Source organism: Camelus dromedarius, chromosome 31, assembly GCF_036321535.1.
Source record: "Camelus dromedarius isolate mCamDro1 chromosome 31, mCamDro1.pat, whole genome shotgun sequence".
Classification (NCBI taxonomy): domain Eukaryota; kingdom Metazoa; phylum Chordata; class Mammalia; order Artiodactyla; family Camelidae; genus Camelus; species Camelus dromedarius.
The window spans coordinates 5,383,728-5,402,423 of record NC_087466.1 but is presented as its reverse complement, the minus strand read 5'-3'; the positions used below and the strand labels follow the sequence as shown (position 1 = coordinate 5,402,423).

The following is an 18,696-nucleotide window of genomic DNA, read 5'->3' as shown; positions in this document are numbered from 1 at the left end:
CTTTGAAGCCAGAGGTTGAGTCAGGATGAGTTGAGGGACAGGAGAAGGATTCTCATGACAACTTGAGGATTTGTCACCCTGTTCAGATGCTTTCTCTCCTGTCTGCCTGCCTTCTCTGATCCCTCTCCACTGTTGTACTTACTCCTGTGTTCAGTAGAGTCTGCTGACTGGATGGCAGGAAGAGAACCCTTCTGGTTTACTCATGTCTCGCCACTTGGCAGGACTTGGCTTTGGAAGCAAATTAGATCTAGCTGATGAGGCTACTTTATGGCCTGCTCCCTCCTGTGGGTCTTTTCTACTGAGCAGACCAGCAACTTTGTCAGGCTCCTGCCTTGTCTTTTCTGTGGAACCTGCAGGCAGTTTAGATCTCCAGTCCTTTTTCAGGATGCTCCTTTGCTGACACGAAGCCACACTCCCACTTTGTCATTTGGGGCAAGTGAAAAGTATAGTCCCTCTGCCACCTTGATCTGCAGTTCTTTTCTGTAAAAAAGACAGAATAACCATTCTGGTTCCCTTCAGCTCCTGTGTCGTCTCAGATCACAGCCAGCAGTGTCATAAATAGTATTTTGAAAGATGAACTTGTGAGTTTGATGCCTAAGTGATGACTTATTTCCCTGTTCTTCCAGATGTGGTAGTGCCTCTTCATTTGTTGACTTCATGCTATGATGTGACTTGATGCCATTGATTTTAGAGATTGATAAAGGGAAACCTAAATCACCCTGTAAATCATTGAGTACTGTTGATTCAGATGACTATGCAGTTGTGTGCTTTGTTCTGCTATAGAGCTTTCTAATCACCCTGGTTGGACACATTGAAGAACTTCAGGGTCAATGCCTTTTTGACTAAGGGGACTTCATCTTTTTTAATTGTAGGTTCCATTACAGCTTATAGAAAGTGTTGAATGCCGAGATATATTTCAGCTTCATTTGACTTGCAAAGACTGCAAAATTATCAGGTATGTGGTGTGTTTATGCTGCTGTTTAGTGTGGAAAATATTTTTTAAAGGATGGATCCATGGTTTGTTAACAGAAGAACAGCTTTTGAGGGTTAGCTTAGTTAGGAATATTTTCTGAATAGTTAGTTCCTGAAATATTGAATCTTTAGGCGACTTTGCTATTTGAACGATATTTTAAAAATTTTTATTTGGACATAAATTTACAAAGAAGTAGAAAAAATAAAAATAGTAAATATGCTGTTAACATTTTACCCCATTTGCTTTATTACTTTCAGGGTGTGTGTGTGTGTGTGTGTGTGTGTGTGTGTGTGTTTGAGAGTGAGAGAGATTCTTTTCCTGAATGATTTGAAAGTAAGTTACATCATCATGGCTCTTCACCCTGAAATACTTTATTTAGTATGCTTTCCTAAGAATAGGGATATTTTCATACATACCCACAGTATCATTATCAACTTCACAGTTTTACACTTACAGTATCTTTGTTCAATCTACTATCCATGTCCCAGTTTTGTCTGTTGACCTAATAATGCCTTTTATGACATTTCCCCTACTCCTGTCTCATTTAGAACAAGATCTAGTCAAGGCAGATACTACGTTTAGTTGTCATGATTCTGTAGCCTCCTTTAATCTGGAATATTTCCCACCACCTTTCTTTGTCTTTCATGACATTCACATTTTGAAGAAAAAAACCTCATAATAGAATGTTTCTTTTTGTCTGTCCAGTGTTTCTTCATGGTTAAATTGAGATTGTGCATTCTAAGCTGAAATTCTGTATCTATGAGGTTGTGTCCTTTTCAGGATGCTGTATTACAGCTGAAGGCAAACAGTGTCCATCTGTCTCTTATTGATGATAACTTTGATCACTCTTGTCAAGAGTATAAAGTGAGTTTAACACTCACTTTCTGTGTAATTTGTACATTTTTTCCCTTGCAACTTATAAACAGTCTGGGAGTCACTTTAAGACACTACAAATGTCCTACTTCTCATCAAATTTCTCCAGGGTTGGCTTTATCTGACCTAATCTTTGCTATACTGGTTTTGCAAAGTAATGCCTAAAATGCGTTTAAAATTGAGTAGCTCTACTAGTTTTTAGTTCTCCAAGTTTTTACTTTATTTCTTTGCCCTATTCTGGAGTGCCAGTGAACATTGTGTGTTAGCATATTGATGAGCCACACTGATTGGGATGAGGGGAAAGGTTTAAGTGACATCCTTGGTTTTAAGGTAAATATTTAAGTTCCTTTCTAGCTATTGAGATTTGGCTTGCTTTTTATAGCTGCTGCTTATAAGTTACAGTTTATAAAGCTTGCTTGTTAAGTACTCAGTTTTAAACCCTGCATTTGAAAAGATAAACTATTTTTTTTACACTATTTTAATCTCCTAGTTATCTCCTAGTTATATATACTGAAAATTGTAATTGGTAATAGAATTGTTTTGTTCTCTACATGGTCATTGCTGAAAGTTTCAGTGTAGCGTATCTTACTTTCAATCTAAAGTTACTAGTTTATTCTAATTGCTAAATAGATAAATTTTGATATTATTCCCCAATTGACCAAAAGTAGTACTGTGAACTATTTGTGAACTTGGCATAATATGTCATAACAAAACAAAAAGAACTTCTCTAACCATATTTCTGGAGGACAACCATAAAGCTTTGGTGGAAGAAGTATAATAAAATTCCATTCCTGGAAGAGAATGACTGCCATGTTACTTTAATAATTGTTACTAACCAATCTCAAGAGATTTTATTTGTCAAAAGAACCCCAGTTTTCTACATGTTTAGCTCTCTTCTTTTTGACATTTTGCACCACTGGCTAAAATTTGTTGGACCTGTTTTTATTATAAATGATAAACATGGGAATGGACATCTCTAATGCTTTCTTGACTGTAGTTGTCACTTCGCTGTGAGTAGGCACTCTTGAAATGGTGGCTTCCCTTAGTTTTCATTGTCAACTGCCTTCTGATTACATTTGTACTTGTTTGGCTTTACAAAGGTGTCAGTTCTCAACCTTTGAGCAATGTCAAGAGTGGCTTAAGAGACTGAACAATGCAATCCGACCACCTGCTAAAATAGAAGATCTCTTCTCATTTGCATACCATGCTTGGTGCATGGAAGTCTACGCCAGTGAAAAAGAGCAACATGGAGACCTGTGCAGACCAGGTAGGCCTTTCTAAATGTGCAGATGGTGACTTTATCAAATTGCTACTTGAGATACCTTAACATGAAATGAGTAAGCATTCATGTGTTTCATCAGAGTACTTTTTATGAAGCACCTAGCATATGTCCATCATTCTTCTGAGCTCAGTAGATGTTTCCTGCCTTTCAGTGGCATCGCAATTGATTGGGCCTAAAACAACTGTAGAACTGTTTGATGTGTGTTATGGAAACCTACTGGAAGTGAACCATGAGTGTTGTCTGTTTGCAGAGACTTCACGCTGTTAGTGGCTTTTGAGTAGGCCTTGAAGGTTGGATAAGAGTTCATTGATTATAGAATGGGGAAAAGTACAGAACACTTAGAGCAAGTAGCATGAACAAAGGTACAGAGAGGTGTGAGGTGAGGCCACAGAATAATGGATTACAAAATGGCTTTTTGCTATCTTTGAATTTACAAGTTGTAGATTATCTATTGTCACCTCTTTTATCTCATAGATGATGTGAAACAGAGGCCCAGAGAGGGCAGTGGCTTTATTCAGGACAAATACAGAAGTTGAGCTTGTACTGGAACCCATGCTTCCTGACTCCTCGTGAAGTCTTTGTCTCACTCATTGTCTTTCTCCTTCAGAAATGGCTCTGACCACGTTCATGTTGCTATTCTGTATATAGTTTTCTATACATTTTATGCAGCCATAAATAGAACTTTGGTCCAACACTAAATCTTTCATGTGTCCAGCTTAGAAAAAACTTCTTGAATTCTTAAGCAGGGATAAGTTGTGAGCTTCCTCCTAATAAAGTCTACTGTTGGGGCTTTTAAACCTCTATTTCAACCTTAAATCTTAACAATTCTTCCTTGGGTCATTTTAAACATTGAAGGCTAATCTAGCTATGCTTGTAATACTTTTGTTTCCTGGCTCATTCACTGGTTGAAGATTTTGGTTCATATATTTAATTAAAATATAGCAAGCATAGACATCTTATTTTTAAAGATGTTTTGGAATGTACTTTTGTTTGACCCTCATGACCTTGTCATACAAACAGGATAGGCTGGTGTCTGTTTTGGGAGCCAAAGAAATGGAGACTCAGAGGTAAAGCCTGTTGCCAAGTCCCAGTGCTAGGAAGTGACAGAGCTAGGACTTGAACCCAGTTCTCAGCTATTGGGAACTGACTGTATGGGGTCCTATGGATACAGAGATGAAAAACAGAGGCACCTGCCCTTGTGGAACCTCAAGGAAAGCCTCAAAAATCCAAGCTTTCCACAAGCCTGCTCAGTCAGAGGAACCAAGAGTCATCCACACCAGCCTTGGAAGATTATGAGATTATGCCTAAACTGTCTCACTTCACTCCCTAATCCATTGCATCTCTTTTTCCTTCTTTATATGAGATGACATTGTGTTTTTTGTTTTATGTTTCAAGTTTTTTAAAAAGAAACGTTTACATACAATGAAATGCACAAATCTTACATGTATATTTGCTGAATTTTAACCATTATTACATCTTATTTATTAGATTTTTTTTTGTCTCTACCATCTCCTAGGATAATGAAGTTAATGAGTGTATCTTGCTGCATTGTTATGTAAGAACTTTGATTTGTTTAAGGCTCTTAACTCCCAGAGGCATTCCCTAGTCTTGGGTTGCCAGTGTTTAGTTAACAAGGCTTAGTTTCTCCTAACCTGTTTCTTTCAGAACCACAGCCTGAAAATTCCTCATCTTTTTAGATGATTCCTTATTCCCTTGATAATTTTAGTTGTGTCTTCGGGATTTGAGCCCTCCTAGGATATTCCTAAGATGTGCCAGGTTAGAACTTCACTCATCTATCAGTGATAAATGGCTTTGTCCTTAGCTGGGATGACTTTGGTCCTCAGACCTTTCTCTTGAAGATCTGATATTCTTTGGCCACTAGAACATACAGATGTTCACAGTTTCCTCTCTCTTTTTATGGGTTTGTCATTGATGGAGGCATTTGGGGGTAAAGTACTGATTTAGGAACTAGAAATCCTGAAATCAAACCCTTACCATTTAATTCAAAAATAATATTGGGCAAGTCATTTATAGTCTGTACTTTAGTTTCCTTTGTTCTTCAAAGTGGGACATTTTTGTTCTTCCTGCCCATGCTGATCTGGGTATCCTGAAGATCAAATCTGTTAATGCTGGGGAGTTCAATTCAGTAAATGTGCCATGCTTGTGAAAACATTTTGGAAATTATGAATAAACAAGAGGATGCCATTGTAACTGATTGGAACTTATCTATTAGTAAAGGTTGTATTTTGTTTCTTTTCAACATGTACTTTCACACTGAGGTTAACCTGTTGCAGTTAACATGCAGTCAGTCTTACTGTACTTCAGTGACCTAATTTGAGTACGTATATTTAGATATAGGTATGGCTTTTTCCTTTTATATATTTTCACTGTGGAGTACAGGAGGAAACTTGCTCTTAAAAAATACTGTGGTGGCATTTTTAAAGCCAGTCAGCCTGGTGATTCTGCCTCCACCAGTATTGTTGAGTGTTGATGGTGGCTGCAGCATTACTCATCAGTTACGATCAGGCCAGACAACTACATTCTTACAAGTCAGCTTTAGGTTGAGACAGTACTCGAGGTATTTCAAAGTCATGCCATTTTATAATCTGCCCCAACACATGAGATCACAAGCATAGGCTCTGAAGGGTGGAAGTTAGTTTAGTCTATCAGAAGTTAATAAAACCTTTTATAGATTCTTCTCTGCCTAGCCTGTTAAGAATACAGTGTGTCAGAGAGGAGGGAAGTGGGAAAAGTACATCATTACTTTGTATTCGTATAAATTTTAGTTTTTGACTATTGAACTTGTCATAGTTAAGCCAGCCATATGGTGGCCACAGCTCCGGGTCTTAATCTGCTTTGGAAGAAGTCTCCACGTTGTTATTGAAGTTCACCTGTGAAGCTCACAAAAACCTTTGCAAAACTCTTGACCCTGCTTTTAGCCCCATTTCAAACTCTAAAAAAAAGATGGACTAAAGCTTAAAGCTTCTTTCCCATATGCTCAGTGTCCTCATTTTAGCTGCCTTCTTTGTGATCATTTTGTACTTGAGCATTAATCTGGAGTCCTGATGGAAGACTAGACAATTCAGTTGCTAGTTTAGTAGCATCAGACCAACCTCTCTGACCTCTCTTCTGTGAAATGCCCATTAAGCACATCTTGTTTAACCATAAGCAGCATATGACTATGGGTCTTCTCCTGTTATGCAGTTGCCTATTTAGTATGAAGTAAAAGCCCTTGCCAGCAGTCTTTTCTGAGTTTGAATGCAGTCCACTAGGTGTACATCTAGATGACTGTACTGGGACCTTTGTTCATAGAAAAGAATGATTCTTCTTTCCATATTTGAAAATCTGACCCTGGTACTATTCTCCCTCACATCCTGGGCAAGGGCATGGCTCTTCTATCCCATGCCTTTAAGCTGTGTATAGTTGTAGGCTTGAATACTCAAAATCACCCAGGGAGCTAGATTTTTTTGGGGGGTGGAGTAGGGGTTAGACTGCTGGTTGACACTGGTTATAATAGAGGGACTTACTGCTTTGAAAAAGTTATTCCCATTAAAATAAGAATTGCTGGACTGCTTGTTGTACAAGAAATACAAAATATTAACAAGGAACAGATCTTCACTTAAGGATGGAACAGGCACATAGGAAGGGTTGAAATGGAAATACAAAGCCAAACAAAAAACTTATGGCCCTAATATTTAAATTGAGATATTATAGCTAATGTTGAGTGAATGGAGACATGAGAATTCTGAGAGGTCAGTTCTTAAGGGAAATCCAGCGATTTATGTGCTTGGCATTCGCTTTTCTGGCAGAATAAACCCAAGTGAACTTCTAGAGCAACTTGGCAAAAGCCAGTTGAATTATTCATGTGTGTAAAATCTAATTTTTTTTCAAGCAGTGGTTTTCAAACGGTAGGTTGTGATCTACTAGTGGGTCATGAAATCAAAGTTTTAAGAAATGCAGTATGACATGAAACATTTAGGATAGAAAATACCAATGTATTACACATAGTAAGGGTGGGTGTTTTGTGAAACTTAAAAAAAAATAAACATGTTGTATTGAGTTGTGATAAAAAACATGCTTATTGTGGGTTGTAATGGTCAGCTTCAAAGTTTATGAAGTCACTGTTTAGGGGATACAGAGATAATTAAAACTCACTCCTTGTTCTCAAGGAACTTGAAATAACAGATTTTCTATGCTCACTACTCAGTGTATATTTCTGTGTGTGTAGCTCAGAATTACAAGGTGGGGATAGTGGTTCTAAGCCCTTTTTTGGGCAGTGGTTCTTGTAGTAAACTACCAGTAGAGGAGGAGGGTGGTTGCGGTGATGGCAGCGGAGGAGGTGGTGGTGGTTCTTTGGCCAGTGATTATTTTAAAATTATAGGATCCTATTTAGGGTATTTGTGTGTTTAAGATAGAGGTACTACTGTAAATGACCATTAATTAAAATACCTTCTGCAAAGACTTGGAGCTGTATCCCAGGGCGGGAAAAATCTCATTAATCAGTGAACTTGGAAGTTGTCATAGTTTTACAGCTTTAATATTGGGATTATAATTGAAAGACCCTCTGTCTAGTATTCTGATGGTCACTATTCCTTGCAATTTGTAAGCAGATGGCACTCCAATTCAGATAGTTTTTCCTATTTGGAAGCCTGTATTGCTTTTAAAACTTTTCCAAAATGGGATAGATTCAGCTGATAAGTTCTTCCTATATCTCTGAACCTCTTTTTATCGCTCTCCTTCAGGAAATGTGTAATACCTAGTTTTAAACTCTAGAAAGCAGTTTAAATGGGAAGTAGTTTTACAGAACTGCCCTTAATTCAAGTAATTGCTGTTTCCTTTTCTGAAGCTCCTCTTTCAACGAGAGCAAAGCTTTATGCTTTGATCAACAGCAGTCTGTTTTGTGCTTTTATTTGTTATTGTAATTTCTCCCAGCCCCCACCACCATTTATTTTACAACCTATAACACTGTATGTTAGAGGTACTGCTTAATGGTTTTTTTTTTGCTGTGTGTATATGTGTGTGTGTTTAATTACTGCCCTAGGACTCTGTTTTCAGGGAAGGAAGTTATTTCAGATTTAATGCCTTTAATGTTAGGTTCATTTCTGTCTTTGTTGCTATCTTAAGAAGAAATCAAAATCATTAGGGCAGATGTAGGCAGGTTATGCTTGTTTGGATGGATGTTCTTACAAATGCTCAGCACTTAATAGTGTGGTGTTTCTTGAGATTCCTGGGTATTGGCAGTTACAGTCCCATGATTTTTTTTAAATTGACTTATAGTCAGTTTACAATGTTGTGTCAATTTCTGGTGTACAGCACAATTTTACAGTCATACACAAATATACATATATTCATTTTCATATTTTTACCATAAGCTACTACAAGACCTTGAACATATTTCCCTGTGCTACACGGTATAAACTTGTTTATCTATTTTATATATACCTGTCAGTATCTACAAATCTCGAACTTCCCAGTCTGTCCATTCCCACCCTCCTCCCCCCTGGCAACCACAAGTTTTAATTGCAGTTCTGTAATCTGTAAGACTCTGAAAATCAAAAGAATTTTCTTATTTTTTTTTTGGTGACTTCACCTGATCTGAGCTGACATGAAGCTGTTTGTTGCCTTACTTATCCCATTTAGTGTGAATTATCCATGGATTTCACTATAGAAATGTTAACTTTTGGTTAATGCTGTTGAGAGCATTAACCTATTATTACAATATATGCACCAGGAAATTCAAGTTCCAAAATCTCACCCAAAGGGTTTCTGATGAGTTGTAGATCTGTATTACTATTCACCATTACTGTTTTATTTCTTACATATGCCACCATTCTGAGTGTGGAAATAGGAAAGTCTCCTGTATAGTGACACGAATATGGGTTTCGGAATCAGACCCACCATAATAACCTCCTCAGTCTCAGTTTTGTCCTCTGTAAAATGAGCTCAGGGATCCTACCCTCAGAGTTGATAGTAGTGATTAGATGAGGTAATGTAATTCTTGATCAAAATTAATTTTCTCATTTCTTTTTATAGTCTTATCCTGGAAGGGAATTTTAAAGCTAAATGTTATTTATACAATACCTGCCCTTTTAAAAAAATAACTGAGCAGGGTAGCTCTGCTTTTATTCCACCTGTTTTGCAAAATCATATTTATTTCTTCCTTTCTGCTACCTGTCTTTGGTCTCTAGGGGAGCACGTAACGTCAAGGTTTAAAAATGAAGTGGAGCGGATGGGTTTTGATATGAACAATGCCTGGAGGATTTCCAACATCAATGAGAAGTACAAGTGAGTTGTATTGGGTCCCTGTGGTCTATGTTTCATGGCCACTGCCTTTGCAGAAACCCCAATTCTCATGCGGCAGAACACTTGAACTTACTTTTTCTTTCAAATGGGGTTTTATTAAATCTAAATGCATGATCTTCAGAACTTTCTGAGCCTTCTATTCCCATTGCTATTACTGGAGTGGAAAGAGATCCTTACTTAATGGGATCCAGGAACCTTCCTTTCTATCCCCTCCAGGCCTCCATTCTTCTTGGCATGGGCTTGTCCAGATAATACTGTGCTTAGCTGCAAGCAGGCAGTTTCTATTCTCATCATCGTTCGACATCATATTAGAGATGGGATCAGTAATAAAACACTTATGAGCTGGTTTTTACTCTAATTTTACTCTAGAGTCCATGAAATAAGCATACGTATTACTATTCTTTGATTTGTTGATTGAAAATGAACTTCACAGCTGTGATCATTGAACCATTAAATATGTAACCATTATTAAAAATATTTCCCGCTACCTGTTCTCTTAAAAGGTTTAAGAACTTTGGTGAGGGCAGCTAAGTACTGTGATTTTGGTGATCCAGGTTTCTATAAAACAAAATTGTCCAGAATTTTTAAGTTAATACATCCTTCTCTTACGTTTCCCTGCGGCAATTGGAGGCATTAATCACTCTGTTGTCCTTTTGAGCTGCCTCAAATTATAACTGTTTTCCTGGGCTATTTGTGGGTAGGCATCAGAGCTTTTCATTTTTCATTGGTAGAACTACAGCTGATTACTACACACAGCTCTTAATATGGACCTTGGCCAAGGAGTTAAGAACCCGAAGTGGTGTGAAGAATCAGGAGTCACAGACCTGTCATACCTTTGCCTGTTCTCAGTGACAAGTCAAAGCAAAGAATGGAAGGTGAAGAGTGGAGGGGACGCCTCAGGGAGTCTGAGGCTGCCACAGGCTTTGTTCACGTGTAACCCACATTTCCTATGCTGGAAACTGCTTATCTACAAATGAGCAGCTATTACTTACTGAAGAGCTGGCTACTAGGTAGTGTAGTGTTTATAGGACAGTGAATAAATATAGTGATCAGAATATTGGGTGAAATTTTGAAAAACTGAATTAAGTAAACTTGTTGGGGGGGAAGTTTAGAGTTAAAAAAAAAAGATTGGAGTTCAAAAGCTATTGTTTTCAAAATCCCTATTTAATAGGGATTTTAAAAGTTAACTTCTTTGAATGTACTATTTCCACTTCAAAAACCAGTCTTCAGGACATTGAAAAGTTCTTTCTACTACAAAGGAAGAACAGGAACTAAATTTACTCTTAGGTTTAAAACAAGGTAAAAGGAACAAGACTCATAGTGTTAACTTATGATCACTGTGTACCAGGTTATTTTTAGGAGTTTGTGGACAGATATTAGGAAGTTTATAGAGCTACTCTTGGTCATGACTATTCTCCTGGTTTGGTGGCTTTTAAATCCCTGGTACTTAATTTTTTGGAAATTGAGAACAAGAGAGATACTCAGTGCAGAATGATTAAAACCCCCAATTCCTAAGCCACTTTGTTTTTTTATGCCTCTTCCCCTAATGTGTAAAATACACTAGGGCAGGATGATAGGGGTGATGGTCATGGAGGAGAATGGGGAGGAAAAGGAGGAGTTGTTTGTGTATTTTAGGATTTGGATTAAAGGCCTTAATTGCTTTGACTACTGAGAAGGAATATTGGGTTACCCAGAGAGACACTGTCTTGTAAGTAAAAAAACTATCAGATATACTGCTTCTTGGGCACCAGCTTGACTGGTATGCACTTACTAGTATTTTCCCCAATGAAAACAGCTTTTTTTCCCCTCAGTGTAGTTTGTTCTGAAGTATGTTTTATAGAAATTATGATTAACAATATTACTAACTTGGCTTAATGAAGCTGTGATAATGTGTGCAGGTGGGGCTGACCTGTAGTGCTGGTTCTACCTACCCATGGCTGCACCTGTTACCTATAATTAGGACATCCTGTTTGATTATGTTAGTCTGAGGTCTCTGGAACCTTGAAATTGTGGGCTCTTGTCCTTCACACATTTCCCTGAAAAGACGAAGGTCTGGTAGAGGGAACACAGACTTTTCATCTCTGCAGTTGGACTGGGTACTTGTGCAGTTAGAGATGACCCATATATTGGATACAACAGTTAACAATGGAGTGACTGCCTCTTAACTCCCCTTTTTCATTGAAGTTAAGATTGCCAGATTCCCAAAAGACAGCATCAAGTGGAATAATCCAAGATAGTATCACTTAGCATATACATAAGTAAACAATTTAGGCAGCCTGTTCTACTGAGTAGGCCAAGACTGAAGTCATGTTCCTCATTGCCTTTTAACTGGCTCTGGGGTAGCTTGATCCACATCCTTATGCTGGCTCACTAGTGTCTCTCCCTCTTTTCTCCTCCCTCTGTCTTCCTCCCCCCTCCTTCTTTCTCACCTTCCCCATTAGGCTGTGTGGTAGCTATCCACAGGAGCTAATAGTGCCTGCCTGGATCACTGACAAAGAACTAGAGAGTGTAGCAAGCTTCAGGTCCTGGAAGCGCATCCCTGCTGTCGTCTACAGGTAAGTAAGCCTGGCCGGGCCCAGCTTGCTCTGGGGCGACTACCCCCTGCATGTGGTTTGCTGCTTCTGTTGCTGCTAACCTGGTGGGGGGAGGGGATGAGTTTAGGGAACTTTCCAGGCTATTCTGTACTTCCTTATTGCTAAAGCTGCTCTTCCAGTCATACACCAGTACTTACTGCATCTGGAACACTAGCTGATGGTTCAGTTGACACTGAAAAAATTTTAATAGAAAAGTGGCTGGTCTTGCTATTTTAAGATCCTTCTGACATTCTGTGGGAAGATAATGTGCTCACTTTTGTTTAGCTTCAGATGTTGGCCTTTTGAGAGAGATGAGTCCTAGAAAGTAAGAATTGGGAGTGTAGATTTTGAGTCATTGTGATTGTCTTTGTGGTCAAAACTTTGACACATGGAAGTGCTCTGCTTTGAGAGGAGGCATTTAGAGAAGGCTAGGGCTTAGCTGATCTCAGAGATCAAAGGGAGGCGAGTTCTAGAAGGGGGGTGGTGGCGTGGTGATGAGCATAGGTTTTGGAATTCAAGTCTTCTGACACTCCTTGCTGTGGCACCTTAAGTTCTCCACCTGACCTCATCCTGTTTCCAATTAGTAAAATGGGAATGATATTCTTACGTTGCAGGTATGCTGTGACATCAGAATGAATCTGTAAGGACTGGGCTTTTCTAAGCAATAATTGGAGTAGGCTGTATTCCTGAGGGCTGCTTTTGTGATTCAGTGACTAGTTAGCTCAGTTCTCACAGAATCATGTTAAATTTTTAAGAAGTCATTTCCTCTTATTTTGGAACTGTTTCAGGTATTCTTATAATATTCACATTCTCCATTTCATTTTCCCAGGTTGCAGACTTTATGGACTCTCCTTGAATTTGGGCCAAACCAGTGAGGCTTAGTTAGGAACTCTTTCATGCCAAGAGGCACTCCATTGAAATACTGAGGGTAGCAAGAAGGGATTTATCTCCTTGTGGAATTCCCACTAAGGTAACCAGCTGTTCGTTTAGTTCACTGAAGGCAGATTCTGAAGGCCACTCTGAATAGAGAGACATGGAAAAATATGTTAGGTTTCTTCTGGCCCAGTGGAAGCCATTAAGTTTTCAGTCTCAATTTTCATCACTGTTGTTTTCAGACACCCCTAGAAAAGTAGGTCACCAAATTTACCTATCATTCAAGTGGTAAGAATGACACAGGAATTAGAGAGCTGTGAAAGCTTGAAAGGACTTACGAGTCTTATCAGCAATTGGCCCAGCTCACAGAGGGAAAGCAGCCAGCTGCTGCTCTGTGGCCAACAGCTGTGTTAGATCAGCAGCCCTGGTATTTGTGGGGTTTGCTGACTCTGAGGATAAGGGAAAAGGACTTTCATTCTCAGAGTAAGGGACATTCGGTGAATTCCCTCTATTGGTAGAGAGGCCTGAAAGTGCAAGTTGAAGAAAAACTTCTTAGAATAAACATGGGAAGCTTTTTTTCCTTTCAAAAATTTATTCTAGAGGGCATGAGCCATAGGGTTTTTTTCCAACCCTTTCTAGAGATCATAGCATATATATGTGAAAAATGTTATTTGCAGTTTCTCAGAAAATCTGCTCTCAAAATATTACAAGTCAGAGTTTGGTTCACAGGCTTCTAGGAATTGATCTGTTTTCAGAACATGTATCTTGGGTCTCTGAGCTCTAAACTAGGTTGTTACATTATTTGGGAGCTTTGTGAGTGGTGTGTTGAAGAATGCTTTGGGATACTCTACTACCCTCTGCTTTGCTCTCAACCCAGGTGGCAGGATGCTTCTGAACCTATGTTTCAGTAAATGAATGTATGTTTACTGAATTTGGTTGTCTGTAGATTGCAGTAATGATTGCTAGGTTGCTAGCAGCAGTTACTTGACAGCGCAACACCTGATTAGTGCTTTCTCCTATGGTGATGAGGGAGTGCTTAATTGCATTTATTATTGAATACAGAGATTGCTTTAACACAGCAAGATGGTGCGAAGGGTGCCCATCTCTGGTACAATTTAGTTTCCCTCTTTGTGCATTGAGTGATTATTAGAAACTTCTAGTCATTTAGGGAGCTTGCCTAATACTAACTTAGGGATAGTTTAAACATTTATATCTTTCTATATAAAACTGAAACACTGTGTTTAGTAGATATCCATCAGACATCTTAATTTTTATTTTTCCTGGTTCTGTTTGTAAAATGATGGGAATGTTCTTTAGTGATTTTTAGCTGTGGTGTTCTCATTCTCTTTCATGCAGTCTGAAGCATTTTTGAAGACTGCAGAAAACTTAACTGCTCACTGCAGCAGTTCAGTTGCAATCTGTTACAATACCGTGGCCCTTAAAACCCAAGACCCAGGCTGACAGCTACTATCTGCTGTTCTGCTCAAGCACTTCTGGGAAAGATTTCAGAAAAGGATGGGCTAAAAAGGCCCGGCTAGCCTATTCTGTAAAGATTTGCTATCGGTCAGCTCATTGGTTACTCAGCACTTATTATGTAGGTTTTATTTACAGTTTGGCTCCATTCAGCAGGTGACCCAATGGTAGGAGTGTGTTGGCAATACAGAGATACTTTACATTACTCCAATACTTGTCTCTTCCAATGAGGGAGGATTTAAAAACTAGAAACAAACTGGTGGCTCCGGTGGAATTTGCTTATTGCCAAATTTATTGTTTTTGAGTTTAAGGATTAAAAACCAAAATCTTTAATCACTAATATGTGGAATCTTAAAAAAATGACACAAACGAACTGATTTACAAAACAGACTCACAGAGAAAACAAACTTACGGTTACGGGGGTGGAGTGGGGTAGGGATAAATTGGGAGTTTGGGATTAACAGCTACAAACTACTATGTACAGAATAGATAAACAACAAGGTCCTAATATATATCACAGGGAACTGTATTCAAAGGCTTGTAGTAACCTGTAATGAAAAAATAATGTTTATATATATGTATAACTCAGTCACTATGCTATACATCATATATTAATACAGCACTGTAAATCAACTATAATTTTTTTTAAAATAGGGGAAAATTAAAAAACAAAATCTTTCTCACATTATTCCTTGAAGAGGACAAATAGATTCAATAGTATTTTTTTAATTGAAGTCTAGATATTGAATATAGTTACCTGTACTATACAGTATAAACTTGTTTATGTATTTTATATATAGTAGTAGTTAGTATCTGCAAATCTCGAACTCCCAATTTATCCGTACTTCCCCCCAGTAACCATAAGTTTTTCTATTTTTGTGAGTCTGTTTCTGTTTTGTAAATAAGTTCATTTGTCTAATTTTTTTTTTTAAGATTCCACATATAAGTGATATCATATGGTATCTTTCTCTTTCTGGCTTACTTTCCTTAGAATGACAATCTCCAGGTCAATCCATGTTGTTGCAGATGGTATTTTATTATTTTTTACAGTTGAGTAGTATTCCATTGTATAAATATACCACAACTTCTTTTTTCAGTCATCTGTTGATAGACTTTTAGGTTGTTTCCATGTCTTGGCTGTTGTATATAGTGCTGTCAGTAATATGTTTTATTTAAATCCATCTGTACCCTACATTTGTGTTATATGTGTATATATATGTGTTTAGAAACAATTTCAATGGGAGTTAAGACATTGACAGTTCTCTATACGATATAGAATTGGTGGACATTAAATTTTTTTGCTTACTAGCTTTTCATTCTAATTTATTTTTTAGTGAACTGATTACTTTTTATAACTTTAAAAAACAGCTTTATTGAGATGTCACATACAATTCACCCTTTTAGTGTGTATAGCTTAGTGAATTTTTTTTAAAGTATATTCAGACTTGTGCAACCATCACTACAATCAATGTTAGTACATTTTCACCACCCCAAAGGAAACGTCCAGACCCATTAGTAGTCACTCCCCATTCTCTCCCCAAGCTCCCTAGCTCTGGGTTACCAGTAAATCTACAGTCTTTCTCTATAGCTTTGCCTATTCTCGGCACTTTATATAAGTGGAATCATATAATATGTGGTCTTTTGTGACTGACTTCTTTCACTTAGTAGCATAACATCCTCAAGGTTAGCATAACATACTCAAGGTTCATATATGTTATAACATGTATTAGAACTTTATCCCTTTTTATTGCCAAATAGTATTACCTTTATAATTTTTAATTGTAATAATTGCCTAACTAAAATTCCCAATTAAAAGCCTGGGTATTAATAGCATCTTAAGGTAGACTATCAGTATGATTTCTGGTCTTATTTCTTAGAAAGGGATCTATCAGAGTAGCTCACTGAGGTTTATGCTGTTCATATCCTTCTGAGACCTAAAGGAAGGGTAGCTGGTTCATTGAGCTGCCTGTGCCTATAGTAAGAGCAGTTGTGACTCGTGAAGTCCCAGATTTTGTAAAGCAGTCTGCTGTGGTAAGTATTTTAGTCTCAAAGGTAAGATCTTGTTTTGAAAAGAATCCTCAAGCCAGCCATATGGGCACAGTTGTTACAGTGGGCCCTCATAAGCCAGTGAGGAAACAAATGTTTCTGTTTTAGCATCTATTATGTTAGGATATTTAGGTGTGGTGTTAAAAAGGAGAGATTAATGCTTCATTATTAAGTTGCAGAATTAGTGTGGTATTTGTAACTAATTTTTTACCTGATTCTCCAAAAATAAATCTAAAGATTCAAATATTTTCTTAATGGATACTAATTTGTTTTCTCTAAGAATACACATTTATCATTTTGTTGGTTATTCTCCAAAGGTCTCTAAAATGGTATGATAATCAAGAAAGATCCGGATAGGTTTGGTTATTTATTCTTGTTGCTATGTGAGATTTCTGTCCTGAGAGGACATGAAGCTAACCTGTAGTCAAGCTGTTTATTAATGCCTTTAAAATCTACTATCTCATGTTTTGTATGAGCACAGAGCATCTGAATGGGGTCACTGAGATGGGTACAGTTGTTGCCTTGTTCCCTGCACAGGCACCAGAGCAATGGAGCTGTCATTGCCCGCTGTGGACAGCCGGAGGTCAGCTGGTGGGGCTGGCGAAATGCTGATGATGAGCACCTGGTGCAGTCAATAGCCAAAGCTTGTGCCTCTGACTCCCGATCTAGTGGCAACAAGCTGTCAGCTAGGAACAGTCCTCGAGACTTTGCCAACGCGGGAGACCTTTCTGATGTGGAGTTTGGTAAGGTGCTCCCTGGACCCCTGGCAACAGGTTTTATAGCATCTGAGAATCTTTTCTTGAAATGGCCTTTTCCTTGGAAGATACCAGATTTGTTTCATAGAAGAGAGTGAAACTTCAATTGATGGGATTGTTTGAGGAGTCATGGGTCTTGGCAAAGAACCAGAAAACCCTATGTTTCAAACTTGGTTGAAGTGGACTAGAGTGTTTGTCTTTCTTGCCATCATGACAATAATGACGCACGTATGTGATAGGGAGCCTGCAGCAGTGTCTGCAGACCACGGGGAAAGACACCAGGATGATGTTGTAGTCATTGTACGTTCTGCAATATAGAAATGAGGTATAGGAGGTGGTAGACAAAACAGAAGACAAACTAAAGGGAGAAGTCTTATGTATTAAAGTAGTTCTGGCTACATGGATTTCACTTAATTGAGTTTTGGGGGGACTTTAATAAGTGCCTATGGTTCTTATTTTGCAACAGTTCTGGGAGAGACAGGTTCATTAAAATTTTCCTTTCTCCTTCTTGTGTCCCTAGACTCTTCTCTGTCCAATGCTTCAGGAGCAGAGAGTTTAGCCATCCAGCCACAGAAGCTTTTGATCCTGGATGCACGCTCCTATGCAGCAGCTGTAGCGAACCGAGCCAAAGGAGGAGGCTGCGAATGCCCAGGTGAGGGGCACAGTGCTTTGTCCCCTGACCCTCTGTCCTTGTGAGTCCAGCCCATGCCCAATGGTGTCTTAGTTCTCAATTTGAAATGAATGGGAAGCCATGCTCCTCAGCCTGTCCTGAGAGAGCCAGAGCTCTTTGGAATCTGAACACTATGCTTTTCTCAAGAGAAAAATGGAAGAGGAGGTGCAGTGAAACCAGTGAAATGAAATAATCTTCTTTCCTTGTGCCAACCTTTAAGTAATAAGGAAATTAAGTCCTCTCCCATAATAAGATCTGTTCATGTCTGGAAGATGCTTCTTTAGCGTCTTGCTTTTCTAAGCCTTCTAAAAGCTTTTTGTTGCCTTTGACAATGGCTGTGCTCATCCCTGGCCTCACAGAAAACTCCTTACATGGCTTCTACTTAGAAAACCTGGGGTGGAAATTGAAGCAGTAAGCACAAAACTCTAGCACAGTGCCTCTGTCCTGACCTGTAACACCCCTACTGTTTGAATGCTGGCTTTCTCCAAGGAGGGACCTCTTTGGTGCCAGTTGTGCGCTGATGGAGCAGGTAGAGGCACTGAGCTCCTTATCCAGATGTGCTCTAAGCTGGGAATTAAAAGCAGTTGTACCAAGAAATCTGGATGCATGAAGTGGCATTGTTCTCCTAGGTTCTTCTCAAAGAGATTCCAGAGATGCATGTTAGGAGAGGCTTAAGAGGTAAACCTGGGGTGAGATGGAAGTATATGGATCTTGTATAAAAGCTTCTAATTTATGCCAGTATCTTCACAAATCTAACCTTCCTTTTTGACAGCTGAAAGTCAAGCACTGTTTTCCTCTCATAATGAAGGACTGGGCTAATAGGCATCAAAACATTGGAGTTTCATTAGCAGCTGCAGTGGGTTTGTTTTATAGCT

General features: G+C 38.5%; 1 protein-coding gene across 13 annotated transcripts in view; it reads left to right on the top strand.

Moving 5' to 3' along the window:
- Positions 1–18,696, top strand: part of MTMR3 (myotubularin related protein 3) — a 113,473-nt gene that overhangs the window by 77,767 nt on the left and 17,010 nt on the right. For 12 of the 13 annotated variants that reach the window (XM_064481092.1, XM_064481090.1, XM_064481091.1 and 9 more), the window contains 6 exons: positions 873–955; positions 2,947–3,113; positions 9,317–9,413; positions 11,873–11,986; positions 16,934–17,139; positions 17,672–17,803. In XM_064481092.1, coding sequence (XP_064337162.1) covers positions 873–955; positions 2,947–3,113; positions 9,317–9,413; positions 11,873–11,986; positions 16,934–17,139; positions 17,672–17,803 — 799 coding nt within the window. The remainder of the gene's footprint in view (positions 1–872; positions 956–2,946; positions 3,114–9,316; positions 9,414–11,872; positions 11,987–16,933; positions 17,140–17,671; positions 17,804–18,696) is intronic. The other variant, XM_064481095.1, reaches the window with a different exon arrangement.